At 26.4% G+C, this 16217-nt stretch overlaps 3 protein-coding genes and 1 long non-coding RNA gene across 6 annotated transcripts in view; 1 reads left to right on the top strand and 3 right to left on the bottom strand.

Moving 5' to 3' along the window:
• The window catches only part of LOC122499278 (protein TANC2), a 56839-nt gene extending 50565 nt beyond the window's left edge, over positions 1 to 6274 (bottom strand). Inside the window, exon 1 of one of the 3 annotated variants that reach the window (XM_043607542.1) lies at positions 6078 to 6274. The gene's annotated coding sequence lies outside the window, so the exon portion shown is untranslated. Of the gene's footprint in view, positions 1 to 5409; positions 5704 to 6077 lie in introns of those variants that run through there. The other 2 variants (XM_043607540.1, XM_043607544.1) reach the window with 2 other exon arrangements.
• Positions 6275 to 10326: 4052 nt separating this feature from the next.
• LOC122499282 lies at positions 10327 to 11961 on the bottom strand. The gene is made up of 3 exons (XR_006301313.1): positions 11884 to 11961; positions 11384 to 11802; positions 10327 to 10751 (listed from the first exon to the last, which is right to left on the bottom strand). It is a non-coding gene; the product is annotated as an uncharacterized LOC122499282 (long non-coding RNA).
• Positions 11962 to 12221: 260 nt separating this feature from the next.
• Positions 12222 to 13685, bottom strand: LOC122499279 (DDRGK domain-containing protein 1). Its single transcript, XM_043607545.1, has 2 exons — positions 13526 to 13685; positions 12222 to 13025 (listed from the first exon to the last, which is right to left on the bottom strand). The coding sequence occupies exons 1-2, from the start codon at positions 13608 to 13610 to the stop codon at positions 12244 to 12246; spliced, it is 867 nt and encodes a 288-aa protein (XP_043463480.1). The 5' UTR covers positions 13611 to 13685; the 3' UTR covers positions 12222 to 12243.
• A 71-nt stretch (positions 13686 to 13756) lies between these two features.
• On the top strand, positions 13757 to 15420 carry LOC122499281 (transmembrane emp24 domain-containing protein eca). Its single transcript, XM_043607546.1, has 4 exons — positions 13757 to 14028; positions 14425 to 14645; positions 14749 to 14895; positions 15104 to 15420. The coding sequence occupies exons 1-4, from the start codon at positions 13896 to 13898 to the stop codon at positions 15251 to 15253; spliced, it is 651 nt and encodes a 216-aa protein (XP_043463481.1). The 5' UTR covers positions 13757 to 13895; the 3' UTR covers positions 15254 to 15420.
• Positions 15421 to 16217: the final 797 nt, after the last annotated feature.

Below are 16217 nucleotides of genomic sequence, written 5' to 3'. Positions count from 1 at the left end.
TCCTTCATTGCTTATTACACGTTCCGCGCTCAACATCTTCATTTATGCATCCAACAGCGTTAATTTATTCACTCACTTCTCTTTTTTCTTCAAAAAGAAATTTTACTCTCTGTTCGCAAACAATTTTTAAAACAACTTTTCTGTCTTCACTTGTCCAACAATTTTTTTTTCTCAATTTCTTTTATAAAATTCGTTTAAACATTTCTTCTTCTTGAAAATATGTTCTTTTAACAATTCGGTGATAATTTATATTCGAAAATTTCGAAATGCTTTTCTAATAATTTTTTTTCCATTCAAGAATTTTACAGAAACGACAATAATTTAATAGTCGAGAAAAATTGTCTCGAAAGAAATTGAAGCAGTTGAATTTTAAATAAAGATGAATTTAAATACGAATTTTCTAGTCGATTGAAAAGTTGTTAATCGATCGGAACAATGAACTTTCTAATAGGTCACACTTTGCATGATGAGTGCATTCACAGGTCGAGTTCTCGATTTATAAATCTATTTCCAGCGATACAACAGCCGCCGTCTCGACAGGACGCTAGACATCGTTATTCTTCCGATTCAGGAACTAAAGGAAGTGGTGAACCTGGAAGCGTGACCGAAATCGTCGATACACTACTATTGTAAACAGTTTGAAAAAAATAACTCTAGCCGAAATAACACATTTATCCTGGAAATAAAAAGAAACAAAAATTACTTATTTATTCTAGAGAGAAGAGAGCAATTTATCAAAGAGAAAAAAATATTTTTTTTTCAATCCTTTAATGAAAAAAATCCCAAAGTAATTAAAATTTGTCTTTTTCAGTTAACATTTCTTTTTGAAATTTCTTTCAAAAGTTTTATTTCTATGAAATGAAAAATTATTTTGTGAATTAAAAAAATTAATTTTTAGTTAAACAAATATTTTATTTATATTATTCTTCACCAGAGTATGAAAAATATTCAAATATTTTCAATACTTTAATTAATTAATTGTTGTCTTTTTGTCAAAAAAAAATTGAATTTATATTTAAATCATTTCCAAGAGTTGCAGAGAAACTTTAAACTATAAAAAAACATTATAAATGCGTCTTTTTCAGATTTCATAACAATTTTCAGGTCTTTAGGTTTTCGAGAATTTTTTTTAAACTGAATTGAAATATTTCATTAGTAATAAAATATTTAAAATAATTTTAAATCGACAGTTTGTAAATATAAATAAATAAATTAGTTTAGAATAATAAAATAAATAAATAAATAATGGAAAATTCTGTGTGATCGTTTATGAAGTTTGAAAAAAAAATTTTCGAAACCGAAAAAATATAATATTTACAGAAATAATTTCGGTGCATCATTTCTATTTCTCTAAAAATACAATTTCCATGGGTTTGTAGATTTTTTTTGAGACCTAAATGAATTCGAGTCGTTTACTCTATTCTCTTAAGATAATTACGCGACGAAAGAAAGAAAAAGAGGGAAAGCAGAATCATTCTATTCTTAGGGATCATTTCACTCCGCAATGCTGAGCTATTTTTTTTTATTTTCTCCAATGGAAGAAATTATTTCTGTTCGGAAACAAATACAAAAAAATTATAAACTGAATAACTAGACTTTTGATTGATATGCCATTGAATTATGAAAATGAAATCTTATTATTAATATAATAATTTGTTAATGAAAACAAAAACATTTTTTTGACTCTTTTCTATTTTAAAAAATGAGCTTAAAATTTCTAGACAAGAAAAATTGGAATATATAGAAATATATTCATTTAAAGGAAATTTCTTAATTCCACTGCGGTAGAAAAGTAATAAAATAATCAGAAGAAAAAAAAACAGCAGAAGAAGAAGAAATTATATAAAAAAATAAAAAGAAATTATATGAAATATAAAAAGAAATTGATACGAATTCTCAAAAATAGAAACATCTGCTTCCACGAAAGGCGAAAGAAAGAAAATTGCTCTCGCATTAAAAAGAAACAGCAAAATAAAAAAAATAGTGTATAAAAAAAAGAAGAAATATTGAAGAAAGAATAACCATATGGAAGAGTAGCAAAAGTAAATCTGCAAACCCTTGGCCCTGGTCTAAATTCGGTGAGAGTTAAAACGCAGCCAGTGTAAAGTCCTCGAATGTTCGCGGGGGGTCGGTACGACATTTGTCCCGCATACGAGTTGAACGAACCCTGCGAACCGAAAAGTTCACCACAATTCGAATAAGCTAATGAAGAGGAAAAAAAAAGAAGAATCTGTCCTAAATCGTCAAAAATCTTCCCCCCTAATTTTCCTTTCCATTTTTTTTCTTATTGCCTCTTGAAACATTTCCTAAATCTCCTTTTCCGTAATTTAGAGAGTAAACTCTAGAAATATGTTTAGAGATTGCTGTGTGTGTGTGTGCACTGAATTTTGAAATGAAAGAGCACGTGCACGCTGATGCAAGTTGAAGACACGGGCCACATCATCAACAGGAAGGACACGTTCCTCCCATTGGGGAGAAAACGATCTCCGAGGGGAAACGATAACTGTTCGCAAAGGGTGTGCAGTTGTCCCCAAAAGTCGCTGATAAAAATAGACCGCAAACGATGAGCTTCGACGATAAATCCTTTCGAGTAATTAAAATTGTCCAACTTTCGCGTTAATTTAACACTCCTCTCGAATTTCATCCATATCGATCAATTTTAACTCTCTCCTTTCGATTAAACCTAAAATATACAAAGCTTCGTTAGAAATAATCGATTAATTCTATTTTTTTTTGGAATATTTCAGATAAAAACAAACAAATTTAATTATTATCTTTCAAAAATTAAATATTTCAATTATCTTTCAAGTAGAGAAATTTCTCAAAAACTGCGAAACAGATTGTCAAAATTAAAAACAGCAAATATTCTAAATACTTTAATTAATCCACAATTATTAATAACTATCAAATATTATCCGTGGAACGTGATATTCGCTTTATTATTATGAAAATTACAACATTTTTTATTTTCACATATGAATTTTTGAAAAATTTCCGATTCAAACTTTAAAAAAATCCAATTATTAACTAATTTACTAATTAATTTCAAAAATTTTAATAAAATTTTTCGCAAGCATTGAATTATTTTCATAAATAATAACATACTTCGTAAGAATTCAATTATTTTTATAAATGGTAAAATTTTTTGCAAAAATTCAATTATTTTCAGGGAAAACAAAATTATTCACAATAATAATTCAATTTTTTCATAAATAATAATAAAATTGTTCCAAATAATTCAATTATTTTCAAAAGTGATAAAATTCTTCGCAGGAATTCAATTATTTTTAAAAATTTGAATAGAATTTTTCAAATAATTCAATTATTTTCAACAATGATAAAATTCTTTGTAAGAATTTAATTATTTTTTACAATTTTAATAAATCCTTGGAAGCAATTCAATTATTTTTATAAATAGTAAAATGTTTTGCCAAAATTGAATTATTTTCAACAAAATTTTAATAAAATTTCACGAACGAATACAATTTCTATTTCTAAAACTTTAATACATCTTTCGAAACAATTCAATTAATTTTTAAATAGTAAAATCTTTACAAAAATTCAATTATTATCAAAAAAATTTCACACAAGAATTCAATTTTTTTCTTGAATATATAGTTATAAAATATTTCAAAAGAATTCAATTATTTTCCAAAATTTTAATAAATTCTTCGAAACAATTCAATTTTATTTATAAATAGCAAAATTCTTTGCAAAAATTCCATTATATTCAAAACAATTTCACGATAGAATTCAATTTTTTTCTTAATTCGTTATAAAATTTTTCAAAAGAATTTAATTATTTTCTAAAATTTTAATAAAATTCAATAATTAAGTGTTCACTTCAATTAATAACGAACACGATTATTTTAAAAACTTGGAAGGAGTTATTCATAAAATTCAATTATTTTCAAAATTTTTAATTAAAATTATTAAAAAAAAACTCCATTATTTAAAAATAAAATTTAAAGAAATTCTTCAAAAAAAATTTATTAGAATATTCAAGAATTTTAACAAAATTCAATTATTTTTCTGAATAATAAAATTCTTGGAAGGAATTCTATTATTATCAAATTTTTTTGATGAAATTCTTTGCAAAAATTTTATGATATTCAATACATAAATTTAGAAGATAAGATTTTAATTAATCACTGTCAAAAAGAATTAATTATAAAATGTCTAAAGTCTTTAATTTAATTTAATTTAGAACCAAAATAAAACCAAATAATAATAAATTTGTTAGTGTAAAAAAAATAATTATCAAAAAAGTTATCAAAAAATTAAAAAATTATGAAAAAAAGGGGAAAACTAAAAATAGAAAAATTGTCCTAGATTCGAAAAAAAGACTCTCGGGATTAAGAAAAAAACTTTATGGAAATTGAAATGAATCGAAAACTCCAAAAATACCAAATATTTCCTAAAGAGAATATATAACAGCTGCGATGGATGACAACTATATCATGAAAATTGGACACTTAGAAATAAAAGTTCTGAGCTTAATTTCTCCGAGCACTTTCATCTCTAATCCCGAAAAAAGTGATATACCGAAGACAGATGAAGGGGATAATACACCGAAAGCTCAACTTCCGGTTTTCTCTCTGCTGGGGTTTTAATATTATTCTCAAATTTCAATTCTCTTATTCATAACGCAGACAAATTATAGAATTGTTATCAATTTATTATCGTAAATAAAAAATAAAACGAAAAATTTGACACCTGAAAATGAAGAAGCAATAAAAGCAAATTCAAACGAGAAGTAAAAGTGACAAGTGAAAAATAAATCCGGTTTCTGTATAATTATCATATGCACAGTGGCAAAATTTAAATTATAAATAATTATATGCGTGAAATGTAATTAATAATAGAAAAAAAGGCCTAATTGTTTTTTTTTCTCCTCGGGTAAATGAAATATTTTCATTAGCTTTGACAAGTGGACAAGTTGGAAAATTTTCGGATAAAAATTAGTGAGTACACATAAATTTTGTAGGTGTCGATATTACGATAAGTGTAATAATTCTTCGTTGAAGCTGTTTTCCTTGACTTCGGCATGCAGGAATAATATCTAGATTTTATAAGCTTCAATCTCTCGAGTCACGCCCTGAGCAATAGTTGTAATATATCGTGTCCTCGAGAATCGAAATTTAATTGCAAATTTGATGCTCATGCATGTTAAAAGCTGTAAATACGGAGTATAATTATTATTGCTTCATACTCCGTGTTCCCGCCATAAACAAAATAAAATCCGCTCAACCTCAACAACCAAACATTTTTCGATTACTCATTTTACCATTAAACATTAAAATTTCATTTCATTTCCCAATCCATTGAATATTATACAATAAAATACAAATATTATAATAACAATTGTGTAATACAGTGTAATTATGACAAAAAATGTAAATTTTATACCTTTTATCCCTTTAATGAACCTTTTGCTATTTTTGAGGTTATGTTCACTTCGATGCCGACATGAGATGTTTGTTATTCAAACCAGATTCGCAAATTTGATCATTGGTGACAATTTGCTGGTACATAGAGTATAGGTAAACACCATAAATGATTATTTTTAACTTTTTGAACTTGTTTTTTATGCTTTTTATCCCTTTCATTCTGACCCTGCGAGCGTCAAACGTGCGTTCGCAAGGAGCAATATTTGCACTACTGTCGCGCCCCTAGTGGATAACAACGGAACTACCTAACCGTTAAATTCAAAAATTTAAAGGGCAAAAAATCGATTTTGCTGATGCGTCGTGAAAATAAACATCAATAAAAAACTACTATTATTATTGTTATTGTTAATTGTAAAAATAACAAGTGAAAAAATTTCAAAGTATCTTCTAAAAAAAGTTAGTGTCATCATTGTTAAGTGATTTTTCAAAAGATTTTTATTTGATGGGAGTAAGAAAATAGTAAAATTGTAGTTAAAGGTTAAAAGGTATTTTAGCGGTGTTTAAAAAGAGCGAAACAGTAATTTGTCTGTGGAAAAAAAAATAGTCTAGAGGATGTTGAAAAACAAAAGTATTAGTGCATTCTGAGACAGAACGGAAGAAAACCAACAGGAATGTAAAAAAGTTTACCGGACTCGAAATAGCAACGTGGTGTCAAGAAGTTCCTTTGCGTTCCTCTCGACTGATTTCGAGCAGTTTTTTTTCTTCTTTTTCTTTCCAAGAACCAAGAACCGCTCTTTGATGAGAACTCAAAACATAATTTTCCAAAAAAAGCTCGTTCCAAAACACTTTTTTTTCACTTGTCAATTATCAGTCTTGACTCACGACGTACAGTAAGTTTTATTATTTAACTATTTTATTATTTTATTATTAATTTAATTTATAATTCATTTATTCTATTAATTTAATTTCTAAAATTAAATTCTTCAAATTTGACTAATTTTTTTTATTTTCGAAAAAATTGTTTATATTCTATTTCTTAATTCACTATAATTTGATATTATTCACAGGATTATAATTTAAATAAAATAGATTCGCACAAATTGAAAGTGTCAAAACTAAATCAACGCACTTGGAATTTTTGTAAAGTTGACGTAATTACAAAATGGAAAATGTGAAATATTAATATTAATTGGAATAGTAAATAATAACTGACGAGGAAATAAATATTAAAATTAATAGTAAAATTGTTGAATAAATAAATAAATAAGAGCGCGAAACGCGAGGAATGGGGCAAGTCGAGAGAAGGAATAATATTTTCCAAAAAACACCGTCTGACGTTAACTCGTCGACGGACTTGGAACGACTGCACCACGTTTCTTGGGCAAGTCTTTGAGGAAAGCTCTCCTTGCACCCTCCCTCAAAACTTTATCTTCATTTTTTTTTGTCACAGACTCGTGCGGCGACACTCAAGAGGAGGCACGAGTCACACAATGTCTCCTTCATTCCCCTATTTTTTTTCTTGAATTTTTTCCAAATTTTTTTTTTATCGCGCTCTTTTAGTTCCTTTTTTTTATTGGAGCGAAGTTTACTTAACCGGCCCTTTTGAACCCCTAGCTTCCTTTTTAAGAAATTATTTAAAGCATTGCTAACGACTTGAACTCGTCATTTTTTTATCTCATCATCTCTAGCATTTATAGAAATGTTAAACTTTCTTTACATTTCAAAAGTTGATATCTCCTACCTTTTGGTAGGAAACATATTGTGCTCGAAAAAAACTCATCATTCATCTCCGGAAAAATGATACACTTTTTTGCTCTCTGCTCTTCTCTCTTTTTTTTAATGTTATTTCTAGAAATCTGAGAGAGTGATTTTTATTTTTATTTCCGAATTTGAACTCTCCCTGAAATCAAATTCAAGAAAATAAGATATAATTGATTTTTAAAAAAAATTTCTCAAGTTTGCAAAATGTTTATTATTGTCAATAACTCCGGCTTTTTGAAAATAACAAGAAACTTTTGTTATTCAGTTTTCAAAAATTTATCCTTTTTGAAAAAAATCTGTATTTAAAAATATTTGTTGAAAACAATTTGTTGAAAATAATTGGTTTTCAAGAACAATAATAAATTTTTTTCCTATTAAAGAAACTAAAGAAAACATTTCGCAAATTCATTTCGAAAATTTTCTGTTATTTTCAGAAAGCCAAAAGTAATATTTTTTAAATTCATCCCTTAGAGTATAAAATTATTCAATTTTAGCTATTAAACACTCTCGCCATGAAAAAAAGATTATAAAAATAGTTTTCAAGCTCGAGAGGATATGAAAAAGCAAAATATGTATTACAAGTTTGTAAATAAATCCGAAACCATTGTTACTCTCTCGTTAATTTTTCCCCAGACAGAAAAAACTAAAAATATTTCAACTAAACAGTTAGATAAATTCCTTTTCTTTTAAAATTTGTTTCGATTCAGCTTTCAGTTATTTATTTATTATTTATCTCTTCAGAAAATAAAAAATGTGGAGAATTTAAAGTGCCTCTAATAAAATGGAATAAAAATCTAATTTTTTCTGCTCTGGAGAAAATTGACACTTTCAATAAACATTCATAACTCTCGATTCTCGTGGATTTCCAACTCCGAAGAATCATCATGAGGAAAATCGAGAGTTTCTTATAAAAAAAATCAGTCTGTACTATTTTCGGTGAAGAAAATATTCGAGAATTTATAGCCATTCGATAAAATACACCCGAACGCTATAAATTATTGCAAATTTGCGAATTTTGCCAAAATCGAGTCAATAGAAAAGCAATTTTTAATCAGTGGCAGAATGATGGAATACTCAATTATAAAAAAGATATCGATAAATATTTTCGAAAAGAAAGGAAAGAATTTTGATGATTTAGACAAATCGTCGACAAATTACCAACAAATTTCAAGTCTTGTTAAAATCATTTTAAATTATTAATTTTTCAATTTTTATCCTTCGCATTTAAAAAAGATTTAAATTGAATTGAATTTTCTACTAAAAAAATTAATGAATAATAATTTTTTCTTTCTATAAATATTCAATTCAATGAAAATTCTATTTAAAAATATTATTATTCATTTTAAATTATTAATTTTCTAATTTTTGTCGTTGTCAATTGAAAAAGAATTAAATTGAATTGAATTTTCTACTACAACATTAATGAATAATAATTTTTTCTTTAATTAAATATTCAATTCAATAAAATTCTATTAAAAATATTATTTTTCATTTTAAATTATTAATTTTTATCGTTGTTAATTAAAAAAGAATTAAATTGAATTGAATTTTCTACTCAAATTAATGAATAATAATTTTTTCTTTCATTATTAATATTCAATTCAATTTAAAGAATTAAATTAAGTTAAACTTTTCACTCAAATTAAACTTAATATTGAATAATTAATTTTTTTGTTAAGTCAATTGAATAAAAATTCTATTTAAAATAATATTTTCAATTTTTGTGTAAGTACTTCATTTGATTATCTTTTTGAAAAATAAATGAGAAATGAAATTTGTTGGATATTGTAAACGACTATGAGACCCGATGTTTTTCAGAAAAGCTGCCATTATTGACTCAAGTGAATTAATTAGATATTCAACAAATGTGCATATTTATGAAATTCTGCTTGTCTTTATAAACTGGTCCCCAGGCACCGTATTTATTATCCTTATTTTGCTGTTGTGTCGACTGCGGTCGCTGATGACTGCCAGAAGGACTTGCAGTTTTTTCTTTCCTAGGGAAACATTTTATGTTATCATTACGTAATTTTATCGATCCTTCTTCCTCGATTACTTTATTTTATCTATTTATTTATACAAATTCATAGGCGCAAAGAAATTTTTTTTTAGTTTTTATTAATTTTTTCTTAATTTTTGATAAAATTGTACATTTTTAGATAAAATTTTGCAATTTAATAAGTTTAGGAGAATTTGTAATTGAAAATACAAATGAAAATAAATTAATAATTTGAAAGTAATTAAACTTACTTGATTTCTTTGAATGGACCCTTAATTTGGGAATCGGCATATCTTCCATGGACCATTTTGTTTAAATTTCTTTGCAATTATTAATTGAAATTGTAATTAATTTGGAATTTTCAGAGCAGCACCAATGGTTCAGAAGCAGTTAATTTAATATTGCTATCACTGCTGTCACAATTTTCCAGAGGCTTTTTCTTTTGCTGGAAAGTTCATTTAATTATGATCCACAAGTTCTGAACGTTCGAATGAACGAAATATTTTTTATTAAATTATTTTTATAAATTACTGACAGCGATAAAAATAATTAATTTTTGTTGGTAGTGACACAGAGTTTAAAAATTAATTTGAAGAAGAAATAAATAAATTTCGTTAATTTGAAGGTTCGGAACTTTAGAAACATATTTAATTTATTTCTTTTACAAAAATCTAATATTGAAACTAATTTAATTTTGAAATTAAAAAATATTTAATGAGTTATAAAAAATTGACTGGGACTTACCCTACGGCACGTGATGTAAGTGAACTAAAACCAATAATTCTAAACGGTTTCCAGAATTACCACGACGACTCCCTTTGCGTGTCCGAAGATTCTTGGCTAGTCTAAATTAACAAAATTATTTATCACTAAAAATATTCATTAGAATTATTTTTAATTATTAAAAATTTAATTTCAATCAAAAGTTTTAGTCATAACTATTCTACAAATCGTCAAGTACTAATTTTAATTCTTAGAGAATTGAATAGAAAAATATTCTGCCAAATTTTTGAATATGAGAAAATTTGCTATTTACAATTTTTCAAAAAAAAAAAATGTTTTTTTACAAAAAAATTTGTAATAATGGACAATAAACCAGTTTTATTGTCCAGGAATTCTTACCTGATACTTGGTAAAAACGTCGCTGAGTTGCCTTGACAATCTAAAATCTTGCACCTCATGGACACATAAGAATGCGAAATTTTTGAATAGTTATTATCTCAATATACGTAAAAAATTAAATTCGCATTAATTAATCACTTTCCGTGTCAAGAGTCACTGATAAATTTCCAATTGAATTTAATTTTGCAAAAACTTCTCATCAAATCAATTCCGCAATTTTGAATGAATTCACACTGTCAGCCTCTCGGGTAGAGACTAAGAATCTTCCGGTGATTCCGAGGTTTTTACAAAGCCCCCTTCACCTGATCCCTTCCATTCTCATCATTTATTAGAATAAAAGTGGGGATTTTATGCTTTCTACGTTATTTTTTTTTTATAATTCAAATTTTCTATTATCTTTGAAAATTTTCTTGAATAAAATATTTTTAATCAGAAAGACGTCTATTGTATAAAATTTCTTCTTTTCTCGACGTGGAAATCTGAAAATAAAAAATATCATGAAAGTTGAGAATAAAAAATGATTTAATTAAAGCACTTACGTGACTTGAGTCACGAAAATTAAATCAAAGAGGGAAAAATACAAAAATATTTCTGTCAACAATGATTCAAGTTTAAAATCATCAAAATAAATATGCAAAATTTTTTAATTTAGCAAAATTCTGATCGTAATTTCAAAATTAATAAGAAATTATTAAAAATGGTTATAATTTCTTACTTTATTTCATTTACTTAATTTTCTACTTCAGGATTTTTTTATTAAATGAATATAATTTCAAATTAAATAATAAATTTCCCCTTGTGAAAAGTTTATGTATTTTTTCAATTCGTATTCAATATTTACAATTTCTAATTTGATATTTCCCAATTTCGAAAAATATTCCATTGACTCGTTTCGATTTTGTATTTAAATTCCTCTTTTATACAAAAAATAATTTTAAATAAAAAAAAATGTTTTAAAACAACGCAAAATAGTTACTCATAGTTGAAGTAGAAACTGTGTAGCTTCTTTAAAATGTTAATCATTTTTTCTAAACCGGTTTCGTAGCTTTTAACTTTACAAAGAAGAAACAAATTCGCAAAAATATCTAAATTCTTTTGAAAAATCATTTACCTGTATTCTATACATTTTTCTATAAATTGTTTACTCTCATTTTTCTCCACGATTGAAAACCAAAAATTTGCCATTCTTCTCGTATTTTGTATTATAAAAAATTGTCTTCTTGTGAATTAATTTTCATTATGAATTTCGAATTTTTGAAATTCAAAATTTCAAAATTTAATTAATTGGAATAAATTCAGTAGACTTAAAATTAATGTTCCTTGACACTGCAATTGGATTTTGTTTTTGTACAAAGGAAAACCAAACAATATTTTTCGATATTAAGAGATAATTTATACATCGTGGAATAAGTTGCAGTTAAGGCAAACTAGAATCTGATGCAACCCAGTTGAGAGTGTCATCACGCACATTTGCATATGTTTGCAATATTTTAGTTGTAAAAATTCGTGTCCGGTTTTAAAAAATCTCACCTGAAATCAAGAAAATATGGAAAAATTAAATTTTAATTACTTTTGGTACATTTTTCTTTAATAGAAAAGCAGACAACTTACGTGAATTTATTTTCTTCTCCATGCGAATTGAAATAACTGAAAGCTAAGAAACTATAATAAAAGAAGAAATAAAATAAAAATGTAAAAAAATAAAATAAAACGTAAAATCGAAAATAAAGTAAAATAGAAAACGGAATATGAAATAGAAAACAAAATAAAATAGAAAACGGAAAATAAAATAGAAGACAAAAAATAAAAGAAAATAGAAAAAATACGGATAAGAAAGAAATACGGAATAAATTGAAAATAGTAATTGAATTAAAAAGTAAAATTAATTTTTGGAATGAAATGTCAATAAAAAAAATTACTATGAAGATAAATAAGTCAATAGCCAGAAGTTTTCGCTATAAAATAATTTCTTTATTGAGCTTCTACCGTATTGCATGGATTTAAATTAATTAATTTATTAGAATGTTCTGCTAATTCGGTTATACTAACTCTACCTCGTTGTCGAACAAATTTCGCAACAGCTTCAAGTTCTTCCTGCGAAATATAAATGAATTTCCCCCGATCGTCAATAACTCCAGTTAAAGTGCCATCGGCTTGAAGATTTTGAATCCTTTCAATAGCACTCGCTGTTTTTAGCGAGAAATGACCAGCGAGATCCTCCAGGATAACAACTTTATTTTGCTTTATATAATTAATAAAATCCTGTAATAAATTTCTCTCCTCATCGTCGTCCTTTTCCTCGAATCCTTCCTCCTCAACGCTAAAAGCCTCTTTCATTTTCAAATATTCCTCGTACTCCTGTCTCTCCTTTTCCTCTCTCGCCTTTTTCTCTGCTTCCTCTTTTCTCTTCTCCTCCTCGCGCTCCTTTTCCGTTTGCTTATCGCGTTCTTCCTGCAATAATTGCTCTCGTTTCTTACGATCATCGCGTTCACGTTCTAAAACTTCCCTCTGGGCTTTCTTCTCCGCTTTCGCCTCGAGTTTTGCTTTTTTCTTCGCGCCTATTTTACCCTCGGGAATATCGGGTTTCTCGTCGGTCTCCTGATTCTCCTCGTCGTCGGATCTATTTTGTTGTTCTTGATTGACTTGTGGCTGGGCATCGTTTCGGATTCGTTGACGAGCATTCCTGACGCCTGCGACTCGACGAACTCGTTGACCCTGAGCTGCTTGTGCCGGTGGTTCGGTCTTTAATTTTTCTTAAATGGAAAAAGAGAAATTCATTTAATTTATTCTTTATTTTACGTTACATGTTTGAAAATACGTCAATAGAATTGTCTGTTAATTAATTCCTCTCTTGGAAGTAAGTTTTGAATTAATTCACAAAAAGACGTAAACATCCGTTATTTTTAAAATCTATAAATAATTAAAGCAGAATTCATTCAACTGAATGAATTAAACTATTTATTAAACTTCGTTTTTTAAATAAAGTTAAATTTAGATGTCATTGATGTCATTTACCATGTTAATTTTCTGATTTATTGAAAACTTTATAGAAACATAATCAAAAATAGAAATACACATAAATTAACAAAAATAGTAATTATAATTAGAAATATCAACAACAATACAAAAAAGGTTCAAAATAATCTGTAATAATAACAGCTGTCAAAAATTTTTGAGGTTAGAAAAGTTACTGAAGGGAAAATAGATCAGTTTTTAATAAAAAACATTATTATTGTTGGCAAAAAAGACTTACTAGATCCTTTACGGGAAAATATAGTCAATCCAACGATTAAAACTAGAATAATTACAGCAAGTGCTGCAAGTAGAACAATTTCCATTTTAATTTGTATTTGACAATAACAATAATGAGAGCGTAGCAAGTGAACGTGTTTATTTTCTTTTACCGATTGTTGATAACAAAATCGACAGTCGATAAACAATTTTCTCTCACTAGAGGCGCACCGCCATTTAATTAAAGAGGTTATGTTTGCACAATTTCCAAAAGCTGACGTGGGAGAATTTTTGGCATGTGTGAATCGTTTCAATTAATTTCCCATACAATATTATTTCTAAAATAATATTAAATATTAGTTTATTAGAGAACTTACCTTCCAGAATTGAAAATGTTGAAATATTTGAGTTATTTCCTAGTGCTTAGTGTAGTTTTTGAATATTCCTTAGGACTTTACTTCCACATCGGTGAGACCGAAAGAAAATGTTTTATAGAAGAAATTCCAGATGAAACTGCAATTATAGGTGAATTATCATTTAAATACAAGATAAATACTTATTTATAAAATCTTTGATTACTTTTTTACAAGATCGGGAGTTTCTTTAATAGAGAAAAGTAAATTGCGTAACATATTGTTCCTGACTTGTCATTCTTGTCAAACCTTATAAACAACTTATTTTTGTTTACTTTATGTACTTTATCCTTTTTTGACATTTAAATAGTCAAATGTAGTAAATTTATCTTTTAGAATTCCTTAAAATTCAAGTGGAAATTGTTCTTTCGTAAAATTTAGAACTATTTGTTTTGACTTGTGCTGCTTGTGCCTAACATATTGACGTTTTGATTATATTTGATTATTATTGATTATTTTCGTAAAGTAATTATTTTTGATAAAAATAACACTTAATATTTGTTTGTAGTGAACTATAAAGTGGAATTATATGATCCACGTAGTCAAGGTTTTATGCCAAGTAGTCCAGGAATTGGAATGCACGTTGAGGTTAGAGATCCGGATGATAAAACAATTCTTTCGAGAGTTTACAGTTCCGAGGGAAGAATTTCCTTTACTTCACAAACTCCAGGAGAACATGTCATTTGCTTGTACTCGAATAGCACCGCCTGGTTCAGTGGAACGCAATTGGTAAAAAGTCAAAAATAACCTTTTTTATCCAATTATTTACTTTTTTTCAAATAATAATACTATTAATGAAAAAAAAATAATTCTATACGTTTAATTTTTTCAGAGAGTTCATCTTGATATTCAAGTTGGAGAACATGCTATTGATTATGCAAATGTAGCTCAAAAGGAGAAATTGACAGAACTTCAGCTTAGAATTCGACAACTCTATGATCAAGTCGATACAATTACAAAGGAGCAAAATTATCAGAGGGTAATGAATATTTTTCTGTAAATAAAAATGAAATTAGGTCAAATTTCAAAGACAAGAACGAAATTTTTCAGTAATTAATGTAAAATTGCGAAAAGAACGAAGTTAATAAAAAATTTCGTTCCTTTCTTTTAAAAATTTCTTTTGATTGTTTTGATAATATTTTGAGTACTAAAATTAATAAAAAAGAAAAAATTTCCATTAATTTCAGTACCGAGAAGACAGATTCCGTCAAACTTCAGAAAGCACTAATCGCCGAGTACTCTGGTGGTCCCTCATCCAAACAGCTATTCTTTTAATAATGGGTGCGTGGCAAATGAAACATTTGAAGAGCTTCTTTGAGGCTAAAAAATTAGTGTAGATATACCTGACAAAGTGTACAAATATCATATTTAAAATTTGTAAGGCTTAAAATCTATGAAAAAAAAAAATTTCTTGTACAGTTTATAAAATAATATTCTACTTGAGCTTGAGTTTATGTATCGAAGACAAAAGTCTTCTTTTTCTATTAAATGTATTTCGATTTCATTCTAGAAATTTCTTACAGTCAAGATATTAATTAAAAAATAAATTTAATTTATATTAAAATATAAAATGGTATTTATAAAAAAAATTTCAATCAACGATATTATTTGACACATCCATTATTCAGAAACAATTATTAAATACGAGTCATTAATTAATTAGAAGTCATTAATTAGTCATTAAATTAGAAACTTATTTAAGAAGTTAAAATTTAATTAATACAGTACTTAAATTAAATTTAATTAATATTTAAATTTAATCAATTTAATTAATTTCATGTTCAAATTTAATTAATTTCATGTTTAAATTTAATCAATTTAATGTTTAAATTTAATTAATTTAGTCTTGAAAAAGAATAAAAACTGGTTCTTTGTTAAATAAAAATTGCTGTAAAATCTTTATTTTCATTGAAAATGATTTATTTCTTATAAAATAATTTAAACTTAGTTCAACTTATAAAAATTATGCACTAATTTTACAATTTTCTATTTACAATCGTGGTAATTTAAACATTTTTCAATTGCGCCCAGTGTGACGAAATTAAATATTTTTAAATTACTATCAATATGACATACGAATTGTGTGAATTTCAAAATTCACACATTTATCACAAGACCACAACTAATATACACTAGAGAAAATTAATTACAATGCTCGATAAAAATACAATTTACAATTTGTACTTCGGAAATTATCATAAATTTACGATTGATAACAAAGTTCCATTAAATGAATTTGGAGAAATTATTAAATTGGTTTTGAGAAATTATTAAATTTCTAAAAATTATTAAACTTCTAAA

Source organism: Leptopilina heterotoma, unplaced genomic scaffold (genome assembly GCF_015476425.1).
Source record: "Leptopilina heterotoma isolate Lh14 unplaced genomic scaffold, ASM1547642v1 Lhet_166, whole genome shotgun sequence".
Lineage (NCBI taxonomy): Eukaryota > Metazoa > Arthropoda > Insecta > Hymenoptera > Figitidae > Leptopilina > Leptopilina heterotoma.
The sequence above is the reverse complement of the archived record's forward strand: the minus strand, read 5'-3'. Positions and strand labels throughout refer to the sequence as shown.